The sequence below is a fragment of the Geotrypetes seraphini genome, chromosome 3 (assembly GCF_902459505.1).
Source record: "Geotrypetes seraphini chromosome 3, aGeoSer1.1, whole genome shotgun sequence".
In the NCBI taxonomy this organism is placed as follows: domain Eukaryota; kingdom Metazoa; phylum Chordata; class Amphibia; order Gymnophiona; family Dermophiidae; genus Geotrypetes; species Geotrypetes seraphini.
Window position 1 is genome coordinate 67,172,856 of NC_047086.1, and position 25,140 is coordinate 67,197,995.

General features: G+C 43.3%; 1 protein-coding gene across 5 annotated transcripts in view; it reads right to left on the minus strand.

Moving 5' to 3' along the window:
• Positions 1-4,336: 4,336 nt before the first annotated feature.
• HCRTR2 (hypocretin receptor 2) overlaps positions 4,337-25,140 on the minus strand; it is a 132,921-nt gene continuing 112,117 nt past the window's right edge. For 4 of the 5 annotated variants that reach the window (XM_033938476.1, XM_033938478.1, XM_033938479.1 and 1 more), the window contains one exon: positions 4,337-4,912. In XM_033938476.1, the coding sequence (XP_033794367.1) occupies positions 4,689-4,912 (224 nt within the window). In that variant the 3' untranslated portion in view covers positions 4,337-4,688. Of the gene's footprint in view, positions 4,913-12,746; positions 12,840-25,140 lie in introns of those variants that run through there. The other variant, XM_033938477.1, reaches the window with a different exon arrangement.

The following is a 25,140-nucleotide window of genomic DNA, read 5'->3' on the forward strand; positions in this document are numbered from 1 at the left end:
AAACTGGGTTAAATGGACCATTGGTCTGACCCAGTATGTGTTGCCCCCACAGTATGGCTATTCTTATGTTCTTATGTAGAGAGTAGTAACAGTTCTCTGGGTGCCAGACTGATACCTTTTGAAACCTCGTGAAAATTCTAGTGCCCAAGTTAGAATGCCCCTGAGCCACAAATGCACTTCCATGTCCCCTTGTAGGTCGTACACTATAGGATTTAGACACCCAGCGTGTGCAGCCAGATGAACAAAGCTTAGTCAGTGCCAATAACCGTCAATAATTGGCTACTAGCATCCAATTATTAATGGTTTATAGCTTGTTAGCCAATTAATTTGTACAGGTTTCTCAAGAGCATACCCAAATCTGAATGGCATATATAGAATCCAGAGGTTATTGCCTTCTATTTAGAAAGCGCTAAATGATCCTGGATAAACTCTGCATTAGCCAGTTAGTGCATGGTAAGTGTAATGTGCCGTAGTAGGTTTTTTATTTTTTCCCCTCTGTGTTTAGTTTAAGATGGTATCTTGCTGACCATTTGTGTACTTTTTCCAGTGCTCTTGAGAGCTTGGTTGAAATGGTTGCTATGTTCAAATCTGCCTGGATTAGTAGGATGCTATCATCTACATAAAAGAGCCATTCCCTGGGTCTTAGATCAATTGAATTTAAGGTAGTCATAAAGGATAGTAGATGTGTGGAACAGTCTCCCGGTAGAGGTGGTGGAGAAAGAGACTGTGTCTGATTTCAAGAAAGCCTGGAATAGTCACGTGGGATCTTTTAGAGAGAGGAGTAGATAATGGTTACTGTAGATGGGCAGACTGTATGGGCCATTTGGCTTTTATCTGCCATCATGTTTCTATATTTCTATAAATATGTTCAAAAGTAGCTGTGAGACTGGAGATCATTGTAGTTTGCCACAAGGTGGTGTACAGTAGCATGAGAAAGATCTATCTTTTAAGACTGTATTGTCTGTTTGTTAAGAAGCCTTGGAACCATTTTAGTACAAGTTCAGAGACTCCCATTTCAGATAAGCTATTCAACAGCAAGGTGTGGCACAGAATTTTTTTAACTAGTGCACAACATTTCATGCACAAGTTTTATAAAATAGTGCCTAACTTAATTGTTTAAGTGGGGACTAAGGAGGAGGGGCCTGAGGCGTCTGAGCCAATCAGGGACTACCTTAGGAAGGAGCCTAAGGAAGTCCTTGATTGGCCCCTCCCCTCACATGATGCACTGGGGAGGGGTCTAAGGCCCAGTGTCGTCATCGAGGGAGGAGCAGGTTTTTTTGGTACCTCCTGCTTCCAACTTTTAAGGCACAGAGCAGGGGGGCCTGGAGGGAGAGTGGGTACCTTCATGGCGGGAGGGAGTGAGCATCCCTCCTGCATTTTTGGGGGAGTAGGGGAGGGAGGGAGGTCCTTCATAGCAGGAGGGAGTGGGCATCCCGCCTGCCAATTTGCCTCGGGTCGGCCGTGGGGGAGGGGTGGAGTGGTGATGGGGAGGATGGCAACTCAGGGTACTGGCACAAGGTGAGAGGGCATGGCATGGGGGGCTTTTTTATGGGACAGGTTATGTTTAACACAGCACATCTGTTCCATTAAAAACAAAACCAGAAGCCCTAACAGCAATGAGAGGAGGCTTCTTTCCTGTCACTGCTGTTAGGGCTTTGCGCATCTGTCAGTCGCTCACTGAGCGATTGAATCGGTCGCGTTTGCATGCAAACTTGTTTGTGCATCAATTGCTTTTGGGGAATCGGCCAGCGAATCGGCCAACAGTGATCCAGTCAGTAATACCAACTGACTTTTGTGCATCTAGGCCTATATCCTGTTTGTCTGTCTTGTCTGTTTAGATTAGTATCTCTTTCAAGCAGAGACTGTCTTCTTTGTGACTCTGTACAGTGCTTCATACCTCTGGTAGTGCTAAAGAAACTATTAATAGTAGTAGTAGTAGCAGCAGCAGTGAACATACATATATAGTACAATAGTGACTGGTGCAGGCTATATAAATAGTGGTGATATTCATCCCCTTTCTTGATAGCAAATTAGAAGAGAAGCCTAATGTTTAAAGCAGTGGTCTAAGAACCAGAAGGCCTAAGTTCAAATCCCACAGCAGCTCGTTGTGGTCTTGGAAGAAGGCCATGGCAACCAACACCTGTATCATGCCAAGAAAACCATAAGGAGGAATCCCTCACTGCATGGTCACCAGGAGTCAGCTCCAGCTCATAGATCTAGATAGCTGTGTGGTGTAAGAAGATCAAAATTTTTTGTTCTCCTTACTTTAGCACCTTAGCTATCCAGTTAATAGTTAAATACCATGGACTATCCGTTGAGTTATTTGAAATGGCTATGTTCTTTGCTCACTCTGCCACAGCACTGTCTAGGGTCACCAATAATTCATGAATAAGCCCTGGAGAGGGCACTTAAAATTTAGATAATGGCTGCTAACATCCAAATAAATGCCTTTGAATACTAGGCTGACATCTCAAAACTTCTGACCAAAACAACAGACATAAAAGAGTTCCGTAAAGAAATAAAAACACTACTGTTCAAAAAATATCTCCCATCACTCTAACCACCACCCAATGAGTCTCCAATCAACGCCTTTGGAAACACCCACCTATAGTATCTCTTTGTCTGTGATCCAGAATGTACTGTAACTCTTTTACACTACACCCGATATAACTTGATTCAGTTGACATGTATTATCTTCTATGATATGTATTATCTTCTGTTATATGTATTATCTTCTGTGATATGTATTATCTTCTGTGAAATTGAAGTATCATAATCCTTTACTGTTCCTGTAACTTACCCTTATCCTGAAATGTAATTCTACTGGAACTGCCCAGATATTTTCTATATTGTAATCCGCCTAGAACCGCAAGGCACAGGCGGAATAGAAATCCCTAATGTAATGTAATGTAATGTAATGATGATGTATCTCACCTACAGTAAATGATAGAAAACACAATAAAAGGCAAACGATCTGTAAACAATCAACAGGCAGCAAAACACGAAGCAGACCACAAATATAATCTTTCCACAAAATGGTAGCAGTTAGTCTCAGCAAGCAGAAGATCCATTACTTGAAGCGGTCCAGAGGGTGGTGACAAAAATGATAGAAGGTTTGCGCCAAAAGATGTATGAGGAGAGACTGGAAGCCCTGAATATGTATACCCTAGAGGAAAGGAGGGACAGGGGAGATATGATTCAGACGTTCAAATACTTGAAGGGTATTAACGTAGAACAAGAGAAAGGAAAATGGTAAAACCAGAGGACATAATTTGAGGTTGAGGGATGGTAGATTCAAGAGCAATGTAAGGAAATTCTACTTTACGGAGAGGGTGGTGGATGCCTGGAATGCACTCCCGAGAGAGGTGGTGGAGAGGAAAATGGTGACAGAGTTCAAAGAAGTGTGGGATGAACACAGAAGATCTAGAATCAGAAAATAATAGTAAATATTGAAGAACTAAGGCCAGCACAGGGCAGACTTGCATGGTCTGTGTCTGTATATGGCCTTTTGGTTGAGGATGGGCTGGGGAAGGCTTCAATGGCTGGGAGGGTGTGGAGTGAGCTTTGACAGAGACTTCAGCAGTTGGAATCCAAGCACAGTACCGGATAGAGCTTTGGATTCTTGCTCAGAAATAGCTAACAAGAAAAAATAAAAAAAAATTTAATTGAATCAGGTTGGGCAGACTGGATGGACCATTCGGGTCTTTATCTGCCGTCATCTACTCTGTTACTATTTTACTTCTGCTTGCTGAGACTAACTGCTGCTATTTTATGGAAGGATTGTTTGTGAGTTTTTCGAAGAAGGTTGCTCTACCTTTTAGCTTTATCCCTTGATGCAGACTTTGGTCAAAACATGGCAATTTCGAGAGTGGGATTTAAATAAACCAGATATATCCTATTGTTCTTGGTCTGCTTTGTGTTTTGCTGCCCACAGTAAATTATATACAGATGGTGATTTTGGACTAGTGCATCCTGCCAAAAAATGTGAATTAGATGCATTAATCTGCATTTATATACTAATCACTGAGAAGTGACTCCAATAGCATGAAATTTCACATATACAATTCCCACCTGCTCAAAGACAGATGCAATGATTTGCATATATTTTATGCATATGCATGCACGTTAAAAAACAACTTATTTCCCCAAATTTAGTCTTATTTTTTATGGTTTTTATTTGTTAAGTTAATTATTGTAAACCGAGTCGAGCTTTCTTAGAATGATGACTCAGTATATAAAGCCAAACCTTAGATTAGATTATTTATACTTGCAGTTCTGTTCCTGCTCTGGCCAAACTCCACATGCTGGACAGAATTTGTATAAATACACATGCAGTTCTCAGTATGAATGCAACTCCCTTTCCTGCATGTTAAAAATATTTAACATGTGAAAGCCCTTTATAAATTCACTACCTAGATAATCATTATTAATAAAATTAAATTACATTTTGGCCACATTTTGCACATCAAAACACAATTCTGTGGATACAAGTCATTTTAATTTAACTTTACATGTAAAAAATATTGAATAACATTTTTTTTTTTTTTTGCAAATTTACAATTGCTTCATTTCAACTATCATTTTTACTTTTACTGTTGTTGAAACGTGAATTATATATGTAGTCCTAGAGTGAAGCGTACAATACTGTGGAAACTTCAAAAACGTTTCACATGAGACCAAAACCACCTTCAATTGTGAATAGCTCCATTATTACTTGTTGGGAGTGTGCTTATACTGGTTAGTACAACATGTTCTGATAGTCTGGACACGTTGTCATAGTTGCTAATTTGTGTGGTTAGGGACTTTCGGCTTCCTGTGCTCGTCCGTCCTCTGCTGAGCCGTTGTTCATCATGACGCTGGACCCCAAGGCAACGACATGTAAAAGCAGCTTTAAATTCTTCTCTAAATTTTCCTGCCAATCATAAGAAAAGACTTTCTATCATGTGTGCTAGAGGAAAAGGAAAATTGGAGAGAAAATACAATACACCGAGAAATGGTATATGAAACAGTGCTTGAAGAATCACCTCCATAAGTGCATCAGTCATTGAGCATTTGCTGGAACAAGGCTGAGCTGTCAATGTCTTAGAACATTTATCATTGAAACAATTTTAAAAGGAAATACATACATAAAATCAAGGATTGTGAGAGTGCAATGAATGAACTACTCAAATGGATTTTTCAGCTGGTTAAAAGAATGCATCTATTTTCACAACTCAAGTACATTGATTTACATGTTCAAGGCAATATTCTCAGGGGACAAAAAAAACCTGCATATATTGAAATTTCAAAAATGTAAGAGGGGATGCTAATGCACACTTTTACACTACTAGTTTTGATGGCATATATACAGCTGTACATTAAATTCAAGCAAGTCACAGGCAAAAACAGATACTAAGGGCCTGATTCGGTATAGGATGCCCAGTCTCAGCAGTCACCTAGGCGGCTTTTGAGGCGTCCTATATAGAATTGCCCTGATTCTCTATGTCACAGGTGCCATTTAGAGAATTGCATTGCCACTAAGCTGATCATGGCAGGGAACCCCCGAACCCCACCACAAGTCGACTGGCAGAATGGATGCCCACTCCATCCTGCTGGCACCCTCCAACATCCCCAGCAGGAGGGATGTCCACTCCCTCCAGCTAGCACCCCCCCTCCAGAACACATGACCCCCCCTCCAAAGCCCACTCAGACCCCCCCTGGACTTAATAAGCAATGCCAGCTGGAGGAATGCCTACTCCTTCCTGCACCAGGCCCGCCTCTTTAGAATGGGATGCTGGCCATGGCCTTAGGGATCTAACCAATCAGACACTTAGGCCATTCCCAGTGCATCCCAGAATGCATTGGGAAGGAGGCCTAAGATTCCGGTTGGCCCAGGTGCCTAAAGCCTCTCCTATGGGAGGAAACTTAGGCACCTGTGCCAATCAAGGCCTTAGACCCCTCCCCAATACATCCCAGAATGCACCAGGAATGGGAAGGCCCACCATTCTGAAGAGGTGGGCCTGGCGTCTGGAGGGAATAGGCATACCTCCGGCCGGCCCTGCTTATAAAGCAATTTGGGGGGGGGGGTCCTGGGTAGACTTTGGTGGGTAGGGGTTCAGGGTTTCATGGAGTGGGGAGTCATGTGTTCAGGGGGAGTCATGTGTTCAGGGAGTGTCAGCAGAAGGGATTGGGCATCCCTCCTGCTGGGGATTGTTTCAAGGTTTGCAGCAGGAAGGATGAGCATCCCTCCTGTCGCTGACAGTGGATATGTGTGTGTGGGGGGGAAGGGTCGGGGCTGGCAGTGGGAGTGGGCATCCCTCCTGCTGGCCAGCTTGCGGTGGGGTTTGGGGGTTCCCTGCTGTGGCCATTCAGTTGATCATGGCAGGGGGATTTCCTTGCCACAATTAGTTTATCGGCCACGTCTATTTGAAATGTAAGTCAGTATTTCAATAGCTTACATTTCAGGTCCCTATCACAGCACTAGGGAGATGCCTGGGTCCACTTAAGCTTGCCTAAGGCCACTTCCAGGCGAAACCATGCCCATGCCTTGGGTGAGCTTAAGCATCCCTAGGCACCTCCCTGCACCCGTGACAAAAGCCTACAATGTAGGCGGCCTGCCTCAGGTTGTTTTTAAAAAAAATTAAACGTGCATCCCAATTGGCTGGTTAGACAGCAGTAGGATGCCTACCACCACTTTTAATCGGGACGCTGTTTATAGAATTTGGCCCTGTGTGTTTTGATGTCTTTTACATTTGTTGCAGGTTTGGGGGTGGGGCATGAATCCAAAGTGGATGGGCACTGATTTGTAGTACTAAACTTTATAGATTTTCAGTCATTGAAAATGATATAATAATTCAATTTTAAAAAACATGGACAAAAAACGATGTTAACAAATCCAAATAATGTGATTCTAAGTGCTAAAGGCTCTGAACCATTCATATGCCAATCACATGAACAAAATGGTACAGAATTTATTTCAAACTTATTATATATATTAGATGGTGTAAATTCAAATACGATCAAATTACAATGAACTTCAGATCAGGTTGACATCAGCATCATTCCCATCATTAATTTTGATTAATTATGATAAACTACTTAATTATAAAAAAACAGCGATGGATCTAGGAGCTGGAGTCTGTTGCCCCTAAAGGAATTACTCTCCCCCCCCCCTTTTACAAAAGCATAGCGTGGTTTTTAGTGCCGGCCATGGCGGTAAGAGCTCTGACACTTATAGAATTCCCATGAGCATAGGAGCTGTTACCGCCGTGGCAATTAAAAACCATGTTACACTTTTGAAAAAGGGAGGGGGGGAGTTACTGAAGAACTTGAAAGGATATCATTAGCCTTTTTGGATGTTACTGTTTCAGTGCTATTGCTTCTTTAAATAGATGATATCAGACGTTGTCACCATCTTTGAATGCAGCTTGCCTGAGAAATGCCTGTATGTTATAAGTGCGGTGTTCTTTCTCACATGTTTAAAGACAATAGACTGTTTTCAGTCCAATTCTTTATATGTGAGTTTGCAAACCATTGGACCCCTGAGGAAGGCGTGTTCGCCGAAACACGGACCGTGTAGGGCCAGTTGGATTTTTATCACAGTATTTTTTTATCGTACATTTTAAATTGAATTTTCATGGTTTTATATGTCAGTGTTTAATAAATTATCTCCAGAACATCTGTATCCACAGTTTTTGTTTTCATCGGTGGATTGTTTTCACTGTGGATCATTGGGTCTCCCCATTTTTCTTTGTTGTGTTGGACTGAAGAATATATAATTAGTTTGGACTTTTAGATGAACTTTTGTGGAGTTATTTCTCTCTTTTGGTTGCAGAACTGATGCAGCTTTGGATAGCGAAACATAACGTTATGCTTGTGGTTGTTCGTGTATGCTGTCAGATACTACAGGCTTGAACCTAATTCCTGAAGATAAGCTTTGAATTTCGACTAACAGTGAAGAATTTGAGATATATTTGTGAGTGTTATTTGAGATATATTCATGTTATTTTAGATATATTTATGAGTGTTATTGTTTTTGATATAGTAAATAGACTGGCAATGATGTGAAAAAAACCCATCTGTTTGTCAACAGTCCCATCATTAATTTTTTTATAATGTCAATCTGAAGTTCATTATGATTTAATCTCAATTGAATTTACACCATCTGATTATATATATATATATATATATATATATATATATATGGCTGCTGAAAAATTTTCAAGCCAATAAAATTGGATGAGTCTCCACCGAGGGCTATACACTTAGGGGCTGATTCTCCAAACGGCATCCCAATTGTAGGTGATGGTAGACATACTACCACCTTCTCACTAGCCAATTGTGACACACAATTATTTGTGCCTACATTTCACGTATGTTTAGTGCATCTACAGAGACAGGTAGGGCATGGGCATGGATTCACCTGGAAGTGGCCCTGGGTAGCATTAAGTGGTTGTATGCATCTCCGTAGACAGGGAACAGATGCCTGAAATGTAGGCCTGAAAAATGCTGAAAGTTAGATGCTTACACACAACGAAGGAGTCGTGAGGATAAGATGTCAAGTAGACATCCGAGGGTGTATGGTTCAAAAAGTCACTTTATTAGTAGATAATAATAATAATAATTTTATTTTATACCACCAAAGCCTAGTTTGAGGCGGTTTACAACGAAGAAGGGCTGGACAATCAGCGAAAATGGTACAATGTTACAATCAGAGAAAAATAGATGGCAGAGAAAAAAATGGTACAACAGAGAGAAAAAATGGTACAAAACAGAAAGAAAGATGGGTACAATTATGGCAATGAAATGGTACAGGGAAGAAGGTCAAGACAATCTGCGTAAAGGACATAGAGAGATAGAAGGGGCCAGGGTGGGCATAGGGTCTTAGGGTATGAATCGGGTGAAAAGATTAGTTTTTAGTAGTTTCCTGAAGTTTAAGTAGGATGAAGTGCGTGAGATGATGTGGGCCAGCCAGTTATTGTGATGACCTGCTTGGAAGGCAAGAGTTCTATTTAGATATCTTTTGTAACGGCAGGTCCTTAGGGTAGGGTAGCTAAACAGGTGGGTTCTACATGTGAGTTTGGATGGGCGGTCTAGGATAAAATGGGGTACTAAGTAGAGGGGGGCCGGGCCAAGGATGGATTTGTAGCAGAAACAGGCGAACTTGAATAGCACTCTTGCTTCTAGGGGTAGCCAGTGAAGTTTGTGGTAATAGGGAGTTATGTGTTCCCATTTTTTTAGTCCGAAGATCAGTCGGATTGCCGTGTTTTGAATAATTCGCAATCTTTGTGTGGTTTTTTTGAAAGATCCCAGGTAGATGATGTTGCAGTAGTCGACTAAACTTAAGATGGAGGATTGCACAAGTAGGCAGAATGAGGGGGCGTCAAAGTATTTTCTGATGGATCTTAGCTTCCATAAGATGGCGAAGCCTTTTTTGACCAGAAGGTCGGTGCGAGCTTCGAAGGTAAGGTTGCGGTCAAGAGTCACTCCGAGTATTTTTAAGGAGTTTGTTAAGGGAAAGACTTGGCCATTCAGGGAGATTGAGGTATCTTTGATTTTGTCGTTTGGGCTTGCCAGGAAGAACTTGGTTTTATCTGAGTTGAGCCTCAGTTTGAAGTCGGTCATCCATAGTTCGATTTGCGTTAGGATTGAAGACTCGACACGGTCAGTGTTTCAGCGTCTGTGCCTTTATCATGAGTCTGTCTTGAATATGGGCACAGTACATGTGGACACTCTGGGTCAAGCGCTATTGAAATGTCAGTAACGACAGTGTGGAAACTGGTATCCAAATCTGAGCTGCAGATCACTGGTTAGTTAGATGCTTGCCATCAGCTGATTATAGCACGGTAATCCCCAATCAGCTCAGCCTGCAGAACTCTCCAAGACTATGGCTTCATAGAGTCCTGCCAGCTCAGCTGATCGGGTGAAATTCCCATGCCATGATCATCTCAACCCGCTACAATGGGCAGAGGAACCCCCTGAGATTGGCAGGAAGGTTGCCCACTACCTCCTGCCTGCAGGGTCTCTCGCACCCTGGTAACCCCCTGCCCCCTCATATCTTTATGAGGAAGGCCAGCTGGAAGCATGCCTATTTCCTCTGGCCTGCAGACCCGCCTCTTCAAAATGGCAGGCCTTCCCCTTCCTGGTGAAACCTGTGATGCACTGTGTGGGGCCAAAGGCCCTGATTGGTCCAGGTGCCTAAGGCATCCCTCCTGCCAATCTCAGAGAGGGGTGTCCTGGGGGAGGGACTCAGTTAGGCAGTAGGTTGTGGGCATCCCTCCTGCTGATTTTGGAGGCGTGTGGATCAGGGGACTCATTCAGGCAGGAGGGAGTGGGCATCTATCCTGCCAATCTTGAGGAGGTCCTCTCCCCACAGCAGCCAGATGAGCTGATTGTGGCAGGGAATTTCCCCAATCAGCTTAGCCAAAACTCAGCTGATCAGGCAGACTTGCACGGTCTGTGCCCATATATGGCCATTTTTGTTGAGGATGGGCTGGGAAGGTCTTTGATGGCTGGAATGGTTTAGATGGGCTGCAGTAAGCTTTGACGGAGACTTCAGAAGATGGAACCTAAGCATAGTACTGGGCAGAGCTTTGGGTTTCTGGCCCAGAAATAGCTAATAAAAAGGAAAATTTATATTAAATCAGTAATTTAAAGATAGGGCACAGTTGGGCAGACTGGCTGGATCATTCGGGTCTTTATCTGCCGTCATTTACTATGCTACTATATGTTACTATGAGTCCCCAAAGCTGCAGTTTTGTGGAATCCTACTGGCTGAGCTGATTGGGGATTCCTATACCGTTATCAGCTGATGACAAGCGATGGTCTAGTTTTTGGATCCCTGGTGCTGAAATGTAGGCACAGGGCTTTCCAGCCTGCATTTCAGCTGCCTATCTTTACACTCATTGTGATTGTCTAACTGGTGCCGGTTAGATAATCCGGGGGAAAGGCTCCTGTTCCTTAATGTAGATACTGATGTGTGATTGATACATGATCTATGGCCTCTTCATAGGTAGCCTCCAAGACTGACATCCTATACAGAATCAGGCTCTTAGTCCAGTGAATTCTACTTTTTTAATTCCATTAGAAAAATACAGAATTGAAAAAAGTGGAAAATCACTGGACTATGTGTATAGCCCTCGTTGCCTGCTGATTTTAAAGACAGAGCAAAATGATTAGAAAAATAAAATCAGCAAGCAACAAAGGTAAGAAAAAAGAGGCAACATGGATTCACTAGAGGTAGGTCTTGTCAGACAAATCTGATCAATTTCTTAGACTGGGTGACCAGAGAATAAGATAGAGGATGTGCACTAGATGTGGTATATTTAGATTTTAGCAAAGCCTTTGACAGTGTTCTGCACAGACGTTTAATAAATAAACTGAGTGCCCTTGGGATGGGTCCCAAAGTGTCGGGCTGGGCCAGGATATGGTTGAGTGGAAGGCGACAGAGGGTAGTGATCAATGGAAATCGCTCTGAGGAAAGAGATGTTACCAGTGGGTGTGCCTCAAAGTTCTGTTCTTGGGCCTGTTCTTTTTAACATTTTTATAAATGATATTGCTGAAGGGTTGTTGGGTAAGATTTGCCTCTTTGTGGATGATACGATAATCTGCAATAGAGTAGACACACCGGATGGTGTGAATAACATGAAGAAAGACCTGGCAAAGCTTGAAGAATGGCCTGAAATTTGGCAGCTAAAATTTAATGCTAAGAAATGCAAGGCTATGCATTTAGGCTGCAAAAACCAGAGGGAACAGTGCATATTAGGGATTGAAGAGCTTATGTGCACGACAGAAGAGCGGGACTTGGGTATGATTGTATGTGATGATCTTAAGGTGGCCAAACAGGTTGAAAAGGTGACGGTGAAAGCTAGAAGGATGCTAGGTTGCATAGGGAAAGGTATGGCCAGTAGGAAAATGGAGGTATTGATGCCCCTATATAAGACTGGTGAGATCTCATTTAGAATATTGTGTACAATTCTGGAGACCACACCTTCAAAAAGATATAAAAAGGATGGAGTCGGTCCAGAGGAAGGCTATTAAAATGGTATGTGGTCTTAATGATAAGGGGTAAGGGGAGAGACTTAAAGATCTCAATCTGTATACTTTGGAGGAAAGGCGGGAGAAGGGAGATATGATAGAGCCATTTAAATACCTACGTAATGTAAGTGTGCATGAGTCGAGTCTCTTTAATTTAAAAGGAAACTGCAATGAGAGGGCATAAGATGAAGCTAAGAGATGATAGGCTTTGGAGTAATGTAAGGAAATACATTTTTACAGAAAGGGTGGTAGATGCATGGAACAGTCTCCCAGAAGAGATGGTGAAGACAGAGACTGTGTCTGAATTCAAAAGGGCCTGGGATAGGCACACGGGATTTCTCAGAGAGAGAAAGAGATAATGGTTACTATGGTTGAGCAGACTGATGGGCCATTTGATCTTTATCTGCCATCATGTTTCTATGTTTCTATATCTACCACTGTACGAGTACAGAAGAAAATGTGAGGGGGGGGCACTTTATGCGATTAAAAATGTAAATGCAATTAATAAATGTGCAGCTCTAAAACATATACATATATAAAATTGGAATAAATTCAGTAGCGTTTTGTTCAAGTGAATGATACGTTAACAGCATGTGCTATATCATTTTGATTTCTAAAAGGAACCATGGAAAACCCCCTGAAGTCATGACATCAGTAGTGCTCACTATTCTTATTTACTGAGCACTATTCCAACACAGGCTGCATTCTTCTTCTTTGTTTTTTTTTATTTTTTTATAACGTTTTTAATAATACATCAAGCCATACAACTTGAATGGAAAAGTCGACAATGTTGAGAACGCAGGTGGAAATAAAATATTCTCAACCTACAAAAAGGAAAAAAAATAAAGAAAACATAAAGGCAATACAAACAATCCTGTTTACATAACTTGCCAACACAAATCCAATTCAGGATCCAATAGCCATAAACGGAGAAAAGGGAAATGATGAAATGCACGTAAAAAGAAATTAAGACATTATCACAGATGGAAGAGAGATAAACAACATGCATTATACTTCCTTAGCACTTTAAGCATAATGCTACTACTACTATTTGTCATTTCTATAGCGCTGAAAGGCAAACGCAGCGCTGTACATTTAACATACAATAGACGGTACCTGCTGAGAAGAGCTTACAATCTAATTTGGACAAAAGACGGGACATCTCAGGGTTGGGGAGATTCTGGTAGAGGAAATGAAAACTTATAATGAAAGGAACAAATAAAGCATAATAGTTATTAAAATGAAACAAAATTAATGAAGAAGCAGGAGCGATTGGGTCAATTTTCATCTAATTTAGACATTTCAAATTATTTCTGTAGTCAGCGGAATAATCACGCATAGCTAGCACCATTGAATATATAAGTATAAGCCACATAAGGGCCCATTTACTAGTGTATGCTAAGTCCTAATGTGTGCTTAGTGTACCTAAAAAAGCTTACTGCAGGATGCACTGAAGTGTCTTTTGGAAATTTTACTAAGTATGCATTTTATAAATTTATTTTTAAAGGGGAATGCCATGGGCAGAGAATGAACATGTATGAAACATTCCTCAGAATGCAGTATGATCTTTATTTACTTAACTCATAATACTTTCACAAACTTCCCAATCATTATTCATGCAAAATATATATCTATAATAATAAAACCCTAGAGCGCGCATGCGCTCTTGAAAGTTTGTGATTCCTGGTGCCGTGAGATATGTTCTGTGGCAGTATTCTATTTCACACCTCATAGCGCTTGCAGGGGCTGGAGGTGCCTGCGGTGGCTGAAGGCGCACGACTGTGGAGCTGTGTCAATGGCGGTCGGCTTCAGGCGCGTTTGTCAGACCGGCGGGAGAGTGCAATTGTGGAGCTGTGTCAACGGTGGTCGGCTTCAAGCGCGTTTGTCAGACCGGCGGGAGAGTGGCGGCTGCGGTTGCGGTGGCAGTTTGACAGCGGTAGCACCAGCATTTTCTCTTCTGTTAGTCGGTTCCAGTGCTGCTTTGTAGGAGGCTGTGCAGCGGCTGTTATAAGGTAAAAAAAAAATAAAATACTACGGCCCAGGGAAGTGGAGGGGAGAGGGGAAGGGGGCGGCTTTGGAGGGAGGGGTGTGCTGGGAGGCCGACAGACAGAAGGGGGCCAAAAGAGACAGAGAAATACAGGCAGGGGGCCAGGCAGAGAGACAGACTGAAAGAAAAACAGGGGGCCAGGCAGAGAGAGAGACAGAAAGAAAGACAGGGGTCAGGCAGAAAGACAGAGAGACAGAAAAACAGGGAGCCAGGCAGAGAGACAGGCAGAAAGATAAACAGGGGGCCAGGCAGAAAGACAGACAGAAAGAAAGACAGCCATCCACACAGCGGCCAAGGAAAGAGAGAGAGAAAGAAAGAATGACAGACAGACAGCCAGGAGCCAAGGACAGAGAGAGAAAGAAAAAAAAAAAAAAAACCCCAGACAGATAGACAGCGGCCAAGGAGACAGAGAGAAAGAAAGAATGACAAACAGACAGACAGAGGTCCAGAGAGACAGACAGAAAGGGAGAAAGACAGACAGAAGGAAAGACAAACAGACAAGGGGTCAGAGAGACAGATAGAAAGAAAGACAGACAGCCATCCAGACAGGGGCCAAGGAGAGAGAGAGAATGAAACAATGACAGACAGGATGCCAGAAAGACAGACAGCCAGCAGCCAAGGAGAGAGAGAGAGAGAAAGAAAAAAATACAAAGACAGACAGCAGCCAAGGAGAGAGAGAGAGAGAGAAAGAAAAAAAGACATACAGATGGCCAGTAGCCAAGGAGACAGAAATAATGATATACAGACAGGGGGACAGAGAGACAGAAATAAAGACAGACAGCCAGAAGCCAAGAAAAGAAAGAGAGAAACAAAAATAAAGACAGACAGTGGGCAAGGGAGAGAGACAAAAAGAAAAAGGCCAAGGAGAGAGAAAGAAAGACATACATCTTATATAATGTTCCCTGACGCCGTGTTTTCTGATCCATGGCTGGATTCTATTTTAGAACGCAGCAGCAGGGAACACTCTGGCCACTCCCCTCCTCCCGTCCTCGCTCACCAACCGCTGGAGGAAGCACAGGCAAGCTCTCTCCCTGCCCGCCGCCCTGTCACTCCTCACACACGCACGACTCTGAGCCAACAGGCCACTGCCCAGCAGAAGCCCCAACACAGCGTCGACCACAAGGGAATTGCGCACAGGATCCCCACCCCGACACAACCCTCCAGCACGGACATGGAGCCCCGAAGGCAGCCCGAGAACACGTGCCGACTCTGCCGAAAAGGCCCGGCGCACAGCTCCACCCATGCAACCACCGTGCGCCAACTGAAGAAAACGCCACGGACACCCGCCCGCAAGGCAGGCCCTCACGACGACGCCTGCAGCTCCGAGCAGCCAGCACTCCCGACATGCAGCCCGCTGGGAAGAGGTGCTATTGGACAGGGGGAGCAAGGAAGAGGGACAGGGGGAGCAGGGAAGAGGTGCTACTGGGCCAGGGGAGCAATGAAGAGGGACAGGGGGACCAGAAAAGAGGTGCTACTGGACCGTGGGAGCAGGGAAGAGGTGCTACTGGACCGTGGGAAGTGGAGTGGGGAGGGAAATCCTGCTGGTGAGAAAAGGGGGCTCGGGCTGAAAGGGAACAGATGGGAGAAAGGGGCTGGGGGGGGGTAAATATGGGTTTGGAGCTGGGGCTGAAAATAGGGGACATGTGAGGGAAGGAGGCCTTACTAGCACCCGTTAATGTAAAGGGCTTAAACACTAGTATATATATAATATTAAAATAAACGGCCTCTTTTACAAAGCCGTGCTAGCAGCCCCGAAGCCCATAGAGATTTACAGGGCTTCGGGATAGAGAGTTGTGTGGGGACAGAAATCCCACCCATCCCCGCCCATCCCCACTAGGATCCTCTCCATCCCTACCCGTCCCCATCAGGATCCTCTCCATCCCCACCCGTCCCTGCCAGGATCCTCTCCGTCTCCACCCTTCCCCGCAAGGAATTACCTCCATCCCTGCCTGTCCCCATAAAAAGCAGCAATTACTTCTGATAGGATCATCAATTCCACAGTTTCTTTTGTTTTTGCGCTGCTGTTTTCCTTGTGGAATCTCTTTGTTGGAACCCTTTTTTTGTTTTCTGTTCAGGTAATTAACTTATAAACCCCCTCTTTTACTAAGGCTGATGTGTCCATTATATTATATTATATGAATCTGCTTCCAAAGCCTTCCATTCCTGTGGGAGTCCTGTTGGCTAGAGGGGGGTCCCCATGGGAGTCCCGTAGGCCAGGGGGGATTCCCGCAGGGCCCCCATGAGCCCGCAGGATTTCCGCGATCCCCGTTCCTGTGCAGACCTTTACTTCGGGGTTGTTGCCACATGGCAGCCACTAGTGCGGCTTTGTAAAAGTGGCTGAAAGTGTTCAGACCACCAACCAATCTGCTCAAATCTTATAAAAGCAAGCATAGGATGTCAGTGGGACCATCACTGCACTTTCACAGTCCCTATAACTGCCTTAGTAACAATGTTGCTATAATTCTTCACTGATCACTTATAACATATGGATCGCCCCCCTACAATCTCACCTCCCCCACCCTCTCCCTTACCCCATTAATTACCAAGGCACTTGCTTTACCTGATTATCAATGAGTTCCCTCTTATTTGAGTCTTTTTTTATTTTTTACTTAAACCTTCTTAGGTTTCAGTGTTGTCACTTAGTTCTCAAACTTGTCATTGTACTAAGCTTTATACACCCACCTCATCATCAGCCATATTGCTTACAAACTATCTAAATCACTTTTTTAATCCTTTTAAGTTTGATTTTAAAAAGCTTTCATTTATCTTAAGTCCATCTTAAGCTTTCATTTATCTGGTCCAATGGCCAGGCCAACATGTTTCACCACAAGATGGCTTTTTCAAGGCTCTCCCCTTATCTCGCCATAAACTACCATCAGCCCCAGCTCTTGATGGCAGAGAATGGGCATGGACACATTAACCAGCTTGCATTCTGACATTAGCACATGCAAACTGGTTACTGCACCTCAGTAGTAAAGAAAAGAGTTTTCAAAACCTATTAGGTTCTTTGGAAATGTCAGATGGAATGTCGGACCTGGACTGAGAACAGTTTTATTTTTCAATCACTGCTAGCTCCATACGCTTCATTTATTTTCCTGCAATGACTTTAATACCTTTAAAAAGAATTCTTCTGTTTGACCTTCAAACTAGGATGTCACAACTTCTTTGATGCCTTCATCACTTGAAAACCGCTGTCCATGGAGAGATTTCTTCAAAACTCAGAACAGGAAATAATCTGAGGGAGCCAGGTCAGGACTATAGGGTTGACAGCTGCTGAAATCCTTATTCTCAGATGGCAGCTTGTGATTGTCGTGACATGTGCATCGGTGCATTGTTGTGAAGAATCAGTTTTCCTTGTCTTTTCTCCTTGATTGGTTCCTGCAAAGCGATCATTGTGTTGGCGTAACTCTCCCCAGTTATGGTTGTCTTGTGTGGCATGAACTCTAGAAGCAAAAGTCCTTCATCTCAGAAGACAGTTGCATGACTTTGCCTGAAGATTTTTCTCTTGTACTTTTTTGGAGTAGGGATGGCTTGTGCTTCCACTGCACTGTCTCCATTTTGGACTCAGAATCTCTGTGACAGACCCAAGTCTCTTCTCCAGACATGCCCAAACTGTACCTGCTTAGATGCCCATTTATTCAGCTATTCAACCTTAATTCATCTGTCTGACAAAATTAAATCTTTAAATTTCTTGCACATTTCTGTAGAAGTTGCTTCAGTGGACTCTCTACCCCACTTGAAGTGCTTGGTTCAAAATTTTACTTTGTTTGACGATGGGGCAGACTCGCCCTAAACTGCAGTCATGTGTTCATGGATCTCCTTTGGCTTTTTCCCTTCTTTTGTGAGAAATTTTTTTATCACTGAACAGTGCACGAGGACTCTCCTGCCATCCTATCTCTTAGAATATTAGACTTGCACTATGCATGAGTAACTTTGAGACGTCAGAACATGCACGGACTTGTTTCAACATGCTTGCTACTTTCGGTCATGCTCGGGTAGATAAATTATTGAACGCCCCTTATTTGCGGCCCTTCCCTGGAATGCTCTCCTCCACCCCTTTTGCTCTATGAGGGAAATTCTAGGCACCTACGTAGAGCCCATTCTATAAAGCAGTGATTCCCAACCCTGTCCTGGAGGAACACCAGGCCAATCGGGTTTTCAGGCTAGCCCTAATGAATATGCATGAGAGAGATTTGCATATGATGGAAGTGATAGGCATGCAAATTTGCTTCATGCATATTCATTAGGACTAGCCTGAAAACCCAATTGGCCTGGTGTTCCTCCAGGACAGGGTTGGGAACCACTGCTATAAAGGGATGTAGGTACCTGCTTTCCTTTATAGAATTCTAGCATAGAAGGGTAAATAGGCACACATATTTTACATGTGACTGCTTACAACAGCCATGGAGCTGGTTTAAATGGCTATGCCCAGATTGCTTAATAACAGATATCTAAATGATAGCAGTTTAAAAGTTATATTCATAAATTTAAGTCTGCCACTCATTTGCCCAGTTTTTGAGCCTAATAGTAAAAATCAAGGTTAAGCTTCTAATGTCTTTTCCCCACCTTAAATCTGCCCCTGTTGCCACCTACTTTTTATGCTCCTAAATTTAAGTTTAGTGAATTTTTAAATAGTAATGTACGCACCCAGCCCTAGTAAATACTCAAAGATATGGTTACCATATTTGCTAAGTCAAAAAGAAGGGTGTATGACCCCCCCACCCATACCCCACCTTCACTTTGTCCATGCCCCACCCCACAGTGCCCTTTTCTACCCTTGCCTCCCACTAGTCTTCCCCTAAACCACCCCACCCCACAACACAGCCTTTCTCTCTCCAACCCCCCCACTCCCCCAACACACACACACACCTGGGCCACCTCGGAGATGGGTCTGGATCTCGTGAGTTTCCCCTGTCCTTAGTACTTTCTCCAGTGCTGCAAATGTTAAAACTTTGGGCAGCCGGCAGCATTAGCGATGCAATCTCTCTGCCGTCAGCCTGCCCTGGAAGTCTTCACGCTGCGGTTTCCTGCCTAAGCAGGAACAGGAAGTGCTGCAGCGTAAAGGCTTCCAGGGCAGGCTGACATTAGAGGATCTCGCTGCTAAAGCTGCCCACTGCCCAATGTTTTTAAATTGCAGAACTGGAGAAGATACTAGGGGACAGGGGAGACTGACGAGAGCCAGGCCCAACTCCGGGATGGGGACTGGACTGGAGAGAGTTTATCCTAAACCCAGATAAACTCCCTCCAGTCCAGGAAACTATCCAGACACCCGGGCAATCCACTAAAAAGAGGACATGTCCAGGTAAAAGCAGACATCTGGTAACCCTAATCAAAGAGACCAATTTATCTTTATAATCCTCAAAGTTAGGTGCATAATTCCTTTGACATGCGGATCTTAATTATGCTCTTGCAGCACCTCCTTCAAGTTTCTGCATTCAACAGCAACGTCATTCGATATTTGGAAATGCAATGCAATCTAGATGCATAAATCCTGTATTTTGCATGTCTCAGTGCTTCTAAAAAGACCTATTTAGGCAGCTAACAGGATCTTAAATTTAAGGGCTCAGCTGATTTGGAAAACTGGGCCTATTACATTACATTAGTGACTTCTATTCCGCCTGTACCTTGCAGTTCTAGGTGAATTACAAAAGAGCTAACTGGACATTTCCAGGATAGTTACAATTTTTGGTTACAAGTGAGATAAGAAAGCTGGATATTTCCAGGAAATATTGCGAATTAGATAACAAATCAGAATTGGACATTTCTAGGTAATATTACAAATAGGATAACAACTAAGAAAGCTGGACATTTCCAGGAGCTTTACATTTTAGGGAACTGTATTTAGAAGAGGAAAAGATTACCAGAGAAGTGGAGGCTTTGAGAGGGGATTTTACCAGGGAGGAGAGGGATGAGGGTGAGAGTTAAGGTATCTGGACATATTTCTTGAATAGCAGGGTTTTGATCACTCTTCGCTCGTTGTTGTCAGCAGGTTGGAAATGGAGTGGTCGAGTTTTGCTGCTTGCGGTTGCAAGTAGGTTGTCAAACATTTTCTTGCCCTGAGTACCTTTGAGTGGAGGGTAGGTAAATGGGGTCAGAGTTCTTCTTTGTCTAGTAGTGAGGATCTGATTTAGGCCTATAGTCATTATTTATTCTAGTATTTATATACCACTTACAGCCTAAGGGCTCCTTTTACTAAGCTGCGGTAGCATTTTTAGCGTGCGCTACAGAATTGCACGCGCTAACCGCCAGCTCTAAGGAGGTGTTAGCATCTAGCGCGCACGCTAAAACCACTACCGCAGCTTAGTAAAAGAAGCCTTAAGTGGTTTACATTCAAGTACTCAAGTATTTTTCCCTATCTGTCCCGGTGGGCTCACACTCTACCTAATATACCTGGGGCAATGTGGGATTAAGTGACTTGCCCAGGGTCACAAGGAGCAGTGCAGGATTTGAACCCACAACCCCAGGGTGCTGGGGCTGTAGCTCTAACCACTGCACCACACACAATTTTGCATAGCATCGTTTAAACATTATCATGTTTTTAAAAAAAAAAAAAATTATTTTTTTTTATGTGTACATTTGTTGTTTCATAATTTTAATAATAAATTTTATATTATATTTGTGCCTATTAGGACCCCTGACGAAGGTTTGTCCGAAACATGGACCGTGTCGGGTCCCTTGATTGGTAAAAGGGTTTGCATATAATTATTTTGTCACAATAAATTTTGCCTACGTCTTGTACAGATCTGCAGTTTTGTTTTGTTTGCTCTCGGTTGGTTTTTTACTGCAGTTTAGGTTAGAACCTCCCTTTTCTCCTTGTTTTGTGGATTAAGTGACTTACCCAGAGTCACGAGCAGCGACAAACCCCCTACTTCAGGAAGCAGGTGAAAGCTTGACACTTCCCCTAAGCCATATTATAGCAGAACTTGCATATCAATTTCTACTTTAGCTGAGATCATTTTCTTGCACCATTTCAGACTCCTAGTTGAATTTTCCTTCAGTCACTTCCCTTTATTTTCTATGTAACGCCATTAAATCCTGTTACTCTATTGTGTCTCTATATGTTTTAACTCTGCTTAGATCTTGTGCTGTCTAATAAGATGTTTTAATGTGTATTGCACTGACAGCTCATGTAGGATATTATACTATAATGTGCACTGTTATTTGAATTCATTTACTGCTGTAATTCAAACAAAGCAATATTTTGAAGAATGTTATAGGCATATAGCTACTGAACAATACCTTTTTTGTTTGTTGTGATGATAGCTTCAGGATCATGAAAATGTAGACAGATGTGAGAATGTTTATATCATTTTTGATTTTTAGAATTATTAGTAATATTTTATTTAATGATAGAACTCAGGAAAGAAAAATGATTACAGGATTATAATTCCAAGTTGAAAACTCTAAATATAAGGCATCAAAGTAAGAATGGGTAAAAAAAAAAAAAAAAAAAATGTGAAAATATGGGCCTGGTTTTCAAAGCGATATAAACAGCCAAGAGAGGCCCAAGCTGCAGACCTCACAGCAAACCCTGAAGAAAGCCACAGCATGATTGCTAAAACATCGGTTTCTATCTGACAAGAGGCAGCAAGACCTGCAACAAGCACAAGGCCAGCTGTGGAAACCCTACAAGAACAAGAGAGGCTCTTGGCCATTTAAATCACTTTTCTGGGGATCTTTGGGAATATTCAGTGGCATTTAACCAGGCAGTAGTGCTGAATATTCTTTTAAACAACCTTTCCCTAACTGACAAGATTTGGGGTAGGCGTTAGCTAGGCGTTGAGGATGGAGTTAAGATAAAAGTGATGGCCTATCCAGTTAGAATCAATATTCAGTCTGTTTACTGACTAGGTTTATCGCCATAATGCTGGGTTTTTACAAATCTGCGGTAGAGGTAAATGCTCCGACACTCATAAAATTCCCATGAGTGTCAGAACATTTACTTCATCGACCCATAGTAGAAACGTCTACCGCAGCTTTGTAAAAGGAGTCCAAAGTTAGGACAACAAAAAGGCGGCCCTAACTACTTGTGATGAGATTAAGCAGGCTCAAGTCTAAATACTGACTGGGGCTCTGTTATTTCTGGGTCACAGAACTTGTGCTCCTGTGGGATCTCCCCTTCCAATCCTCCCACCCCAGAGCAACATACCCCCACCTCTAATACCCCCTCATACCCCCAGACCTTGGCTATCCCTCTTCTTATCCTTCCTCTACCCTGAAGAAAATACAAGGAGTCCTCAACTCAAGGAGTCCTTTGTAGGTGCCCCTGGGCCTACCTTTCCTGGTCCCTGGCGATCTAGGGGGAGATAGGCCGGAGTGATGCCTATATGCTTCTGACCAGCAGTGTCTACTCTTAAAAATGGCTGCTGTGACCTCTCACAGCAGCCTCTGACTACTTTAAGTACCACAAAACTGCACTAGAGTTTGTGGCAGTCATTTTCAGGAGCAGCCAGTGCTAGGCAAAAGTGAGTGTGCATTGTTTCTGCCTGTTTCCCCCAACATTTTTAATCATTGTAAACCGCATAGAATTTCACGGTCCTGTGGTATATAAACTGTTGTTATTATTATTATTATTAGACCATGAGGGACTAGCAAAGGTACAGGTAAAGGGGAGATAGGATTTAATTATCCTGCCTTTCTGTGGTTGCAATCAAAACAGTTTATATATTATATGCAAGTACTTATTTTGCACTTGGAGCACTTGAAGGGTTAAAGGAGTCACAAGGAGCTACACTGGGAATCAAACCCAGTTCCCTTGGATTGCAGGACATTGCACTAACCATTAGGCTACTCTTCTGCATATAAGCCCAGAAGAGTATATGGGGGTAGCCCTAAGGGCTCAGGCCTCCTGGTATGTTCTGTGGTGAGGGGTACAGGGAAGGATCAGAAGGGGGGTAGCCAAGGTCCAGGGTGGGAGGTATGCTGCTGTGGGGGGTGGTCTTATGTGGGTCCCAGCTGAATATCAGCCTGCATCTAAAAGATTAGACCCAGACCTCTGAACCACAGCCATTCACACAGATCCCCGGATGTTTTTCTACATACCATAATTTTAGTGGTAATACAGGATCGGACCACAGATGAAGGTCTTTTATGACTGAAACACGGACCATTTTGGGTCCATACCACATTTTCCTATTTGTTACATGGATTTGTTATTTGGCTGTATCGCTTATATTCGTGAAGATTTCAAATAAGTTATTTTGTCATGATCACTGTGTCCACAATTTCTCTTGGTTTTATTGCCCATTAATGCATGTTAAAAGAGCAATAATGTGTGTGGGCATTATTTCTAGAAAAACATGAGAGCACTGGGATCCAAACACATGGCCTGATTAGGGTTACCATATTTGTGAAGCCAAAATAAAAGGACACATGACCCCGCCCATACTCCACCCACAGACCCACCCATACTCCAACCATTTCCTTGGTACCCTTTCCCATCCTCTGTACCCTTCTAGTGCTTCTCTTTCCCTCTTCCAACCCTCCTTTCCTGTGGGTGCTTCGCTCTTTCTTTCTCTCTCTCTCTCCTTCCAACCTCCACCCCCCACCCCCACATGTGCTCATCTCTCACCTTTAAACTTCTTCCCCTGCTGTTTCTGTCTTTCCCCTCCCATCCAGCACTACCTTATTCCATGCTCTTTTCTCCAGCATTCTCTCCTTTTCATAATGCTTCTCCAGCCATCCTCCCCTTTCTATGCTGTTTCTCCAGCACCCTCCATGATGTGTCTCCGGCCCTCCCTTCATACTGTTTCTCCAGCCCTCCCTCCCTTCATGCTGTTTCTCCAGCCCCATCCATCTTGTTTCTCCCCTCTCCTTCCCTCCCTCCCTCCTCCGACACTGCTTCCTCTCACTACCGCTCAAGCTCCCAACTCCCCCACCTACCTCCTCTCTGTTCCCGGATGCTGTAATTGATTCTTAGGGCAGCCAGCAGCAGTGAAGTAAGCCTGCTATCGCCAGCCTGCCCTGGAAACCAACTCTCTGGAAGTCCTGGCTACGCAAGTCACAGCAGAGAGGCATCTTCTCGGGCAGGCCGACGGTAGCAGGCTTAGCTCATCACTATTGCTGGCTGCCTGAAGATTCAGTTACAGCAGCCAGGTCCAGGAAGGAGGTAGATGAGAGAGTAAAGAGGGCCAGTTAAACCTGGAAAGTCTCCCCAAGTGGTGTCAAGACAGGATAAAAGGAGCTCCTGTCCCTTTCTGACATACAAGGGGCCACTGAAAAGTTCTTATCCCAACCAACAAAGTTAGGGCAGTCTCCATCGAGGGCTACACACTTAGTCCAGCAATTATCCTTTTTTTATTTTTTCGATGGAACAAAAAAAGTAGAAAATCACTGGACTAAGTGTATAGCCCTTGATGGAGACTGCCTTAACTTTGTTTGTTGGACTGAGAACTTTTCAGTTGCCCCTCGTAAAGTTCAAATGACATTAGCAATCCCTATCAGTAATCTCATGGTACTACTGTTAGAGGACAGGCTGCAGGCTAGTTATTCCAGTGGGAAATTAAGGAAATTAAGTTGCATTAAAAGCACAACTTTTACTGCACCTTAATAAATATGCCCCATAATTGTTGAATTTTATTACAATTTTAGGGTTCCTTTTACTAAACAATGATAGAGGTTTTTAGTATGGACCAACAAGGTAAATGCTTCAATGCTCATAGAATTCCTATGAGCATTGAAGCATTTCCATTGCCGGCCCACGCTATAAAAACCTCTAGTGCCGTTTAGTTAAAGACCATAATTTTTCTGACCTATCATGGTTTGTGCTCGAACAATTGACGAGTGATTTTAGGGGTGACAAGATGGCCCATATTAACCTTAGGGAGCAGTTCTGGATCTTTCAATTGCAGTGTATTTCGCCACATGGTCTGAATGACAGCATCGAATCGAATACTATCGTTTAGTTATTGTTCCGTTCTTCCTGCTTTTTTGTGATTGGCCTCCTCTATGCGTGACATCACTGATGACGGTTTTTAAGCACATCTGGCGCCCCTCTTTGCTAGCTCCTCCCTCCTTCCAGCTGACTTTGATTTTTGAATTATGGGTTCCTGAGGAAGGGACGTGTTCCCGAAACCAGG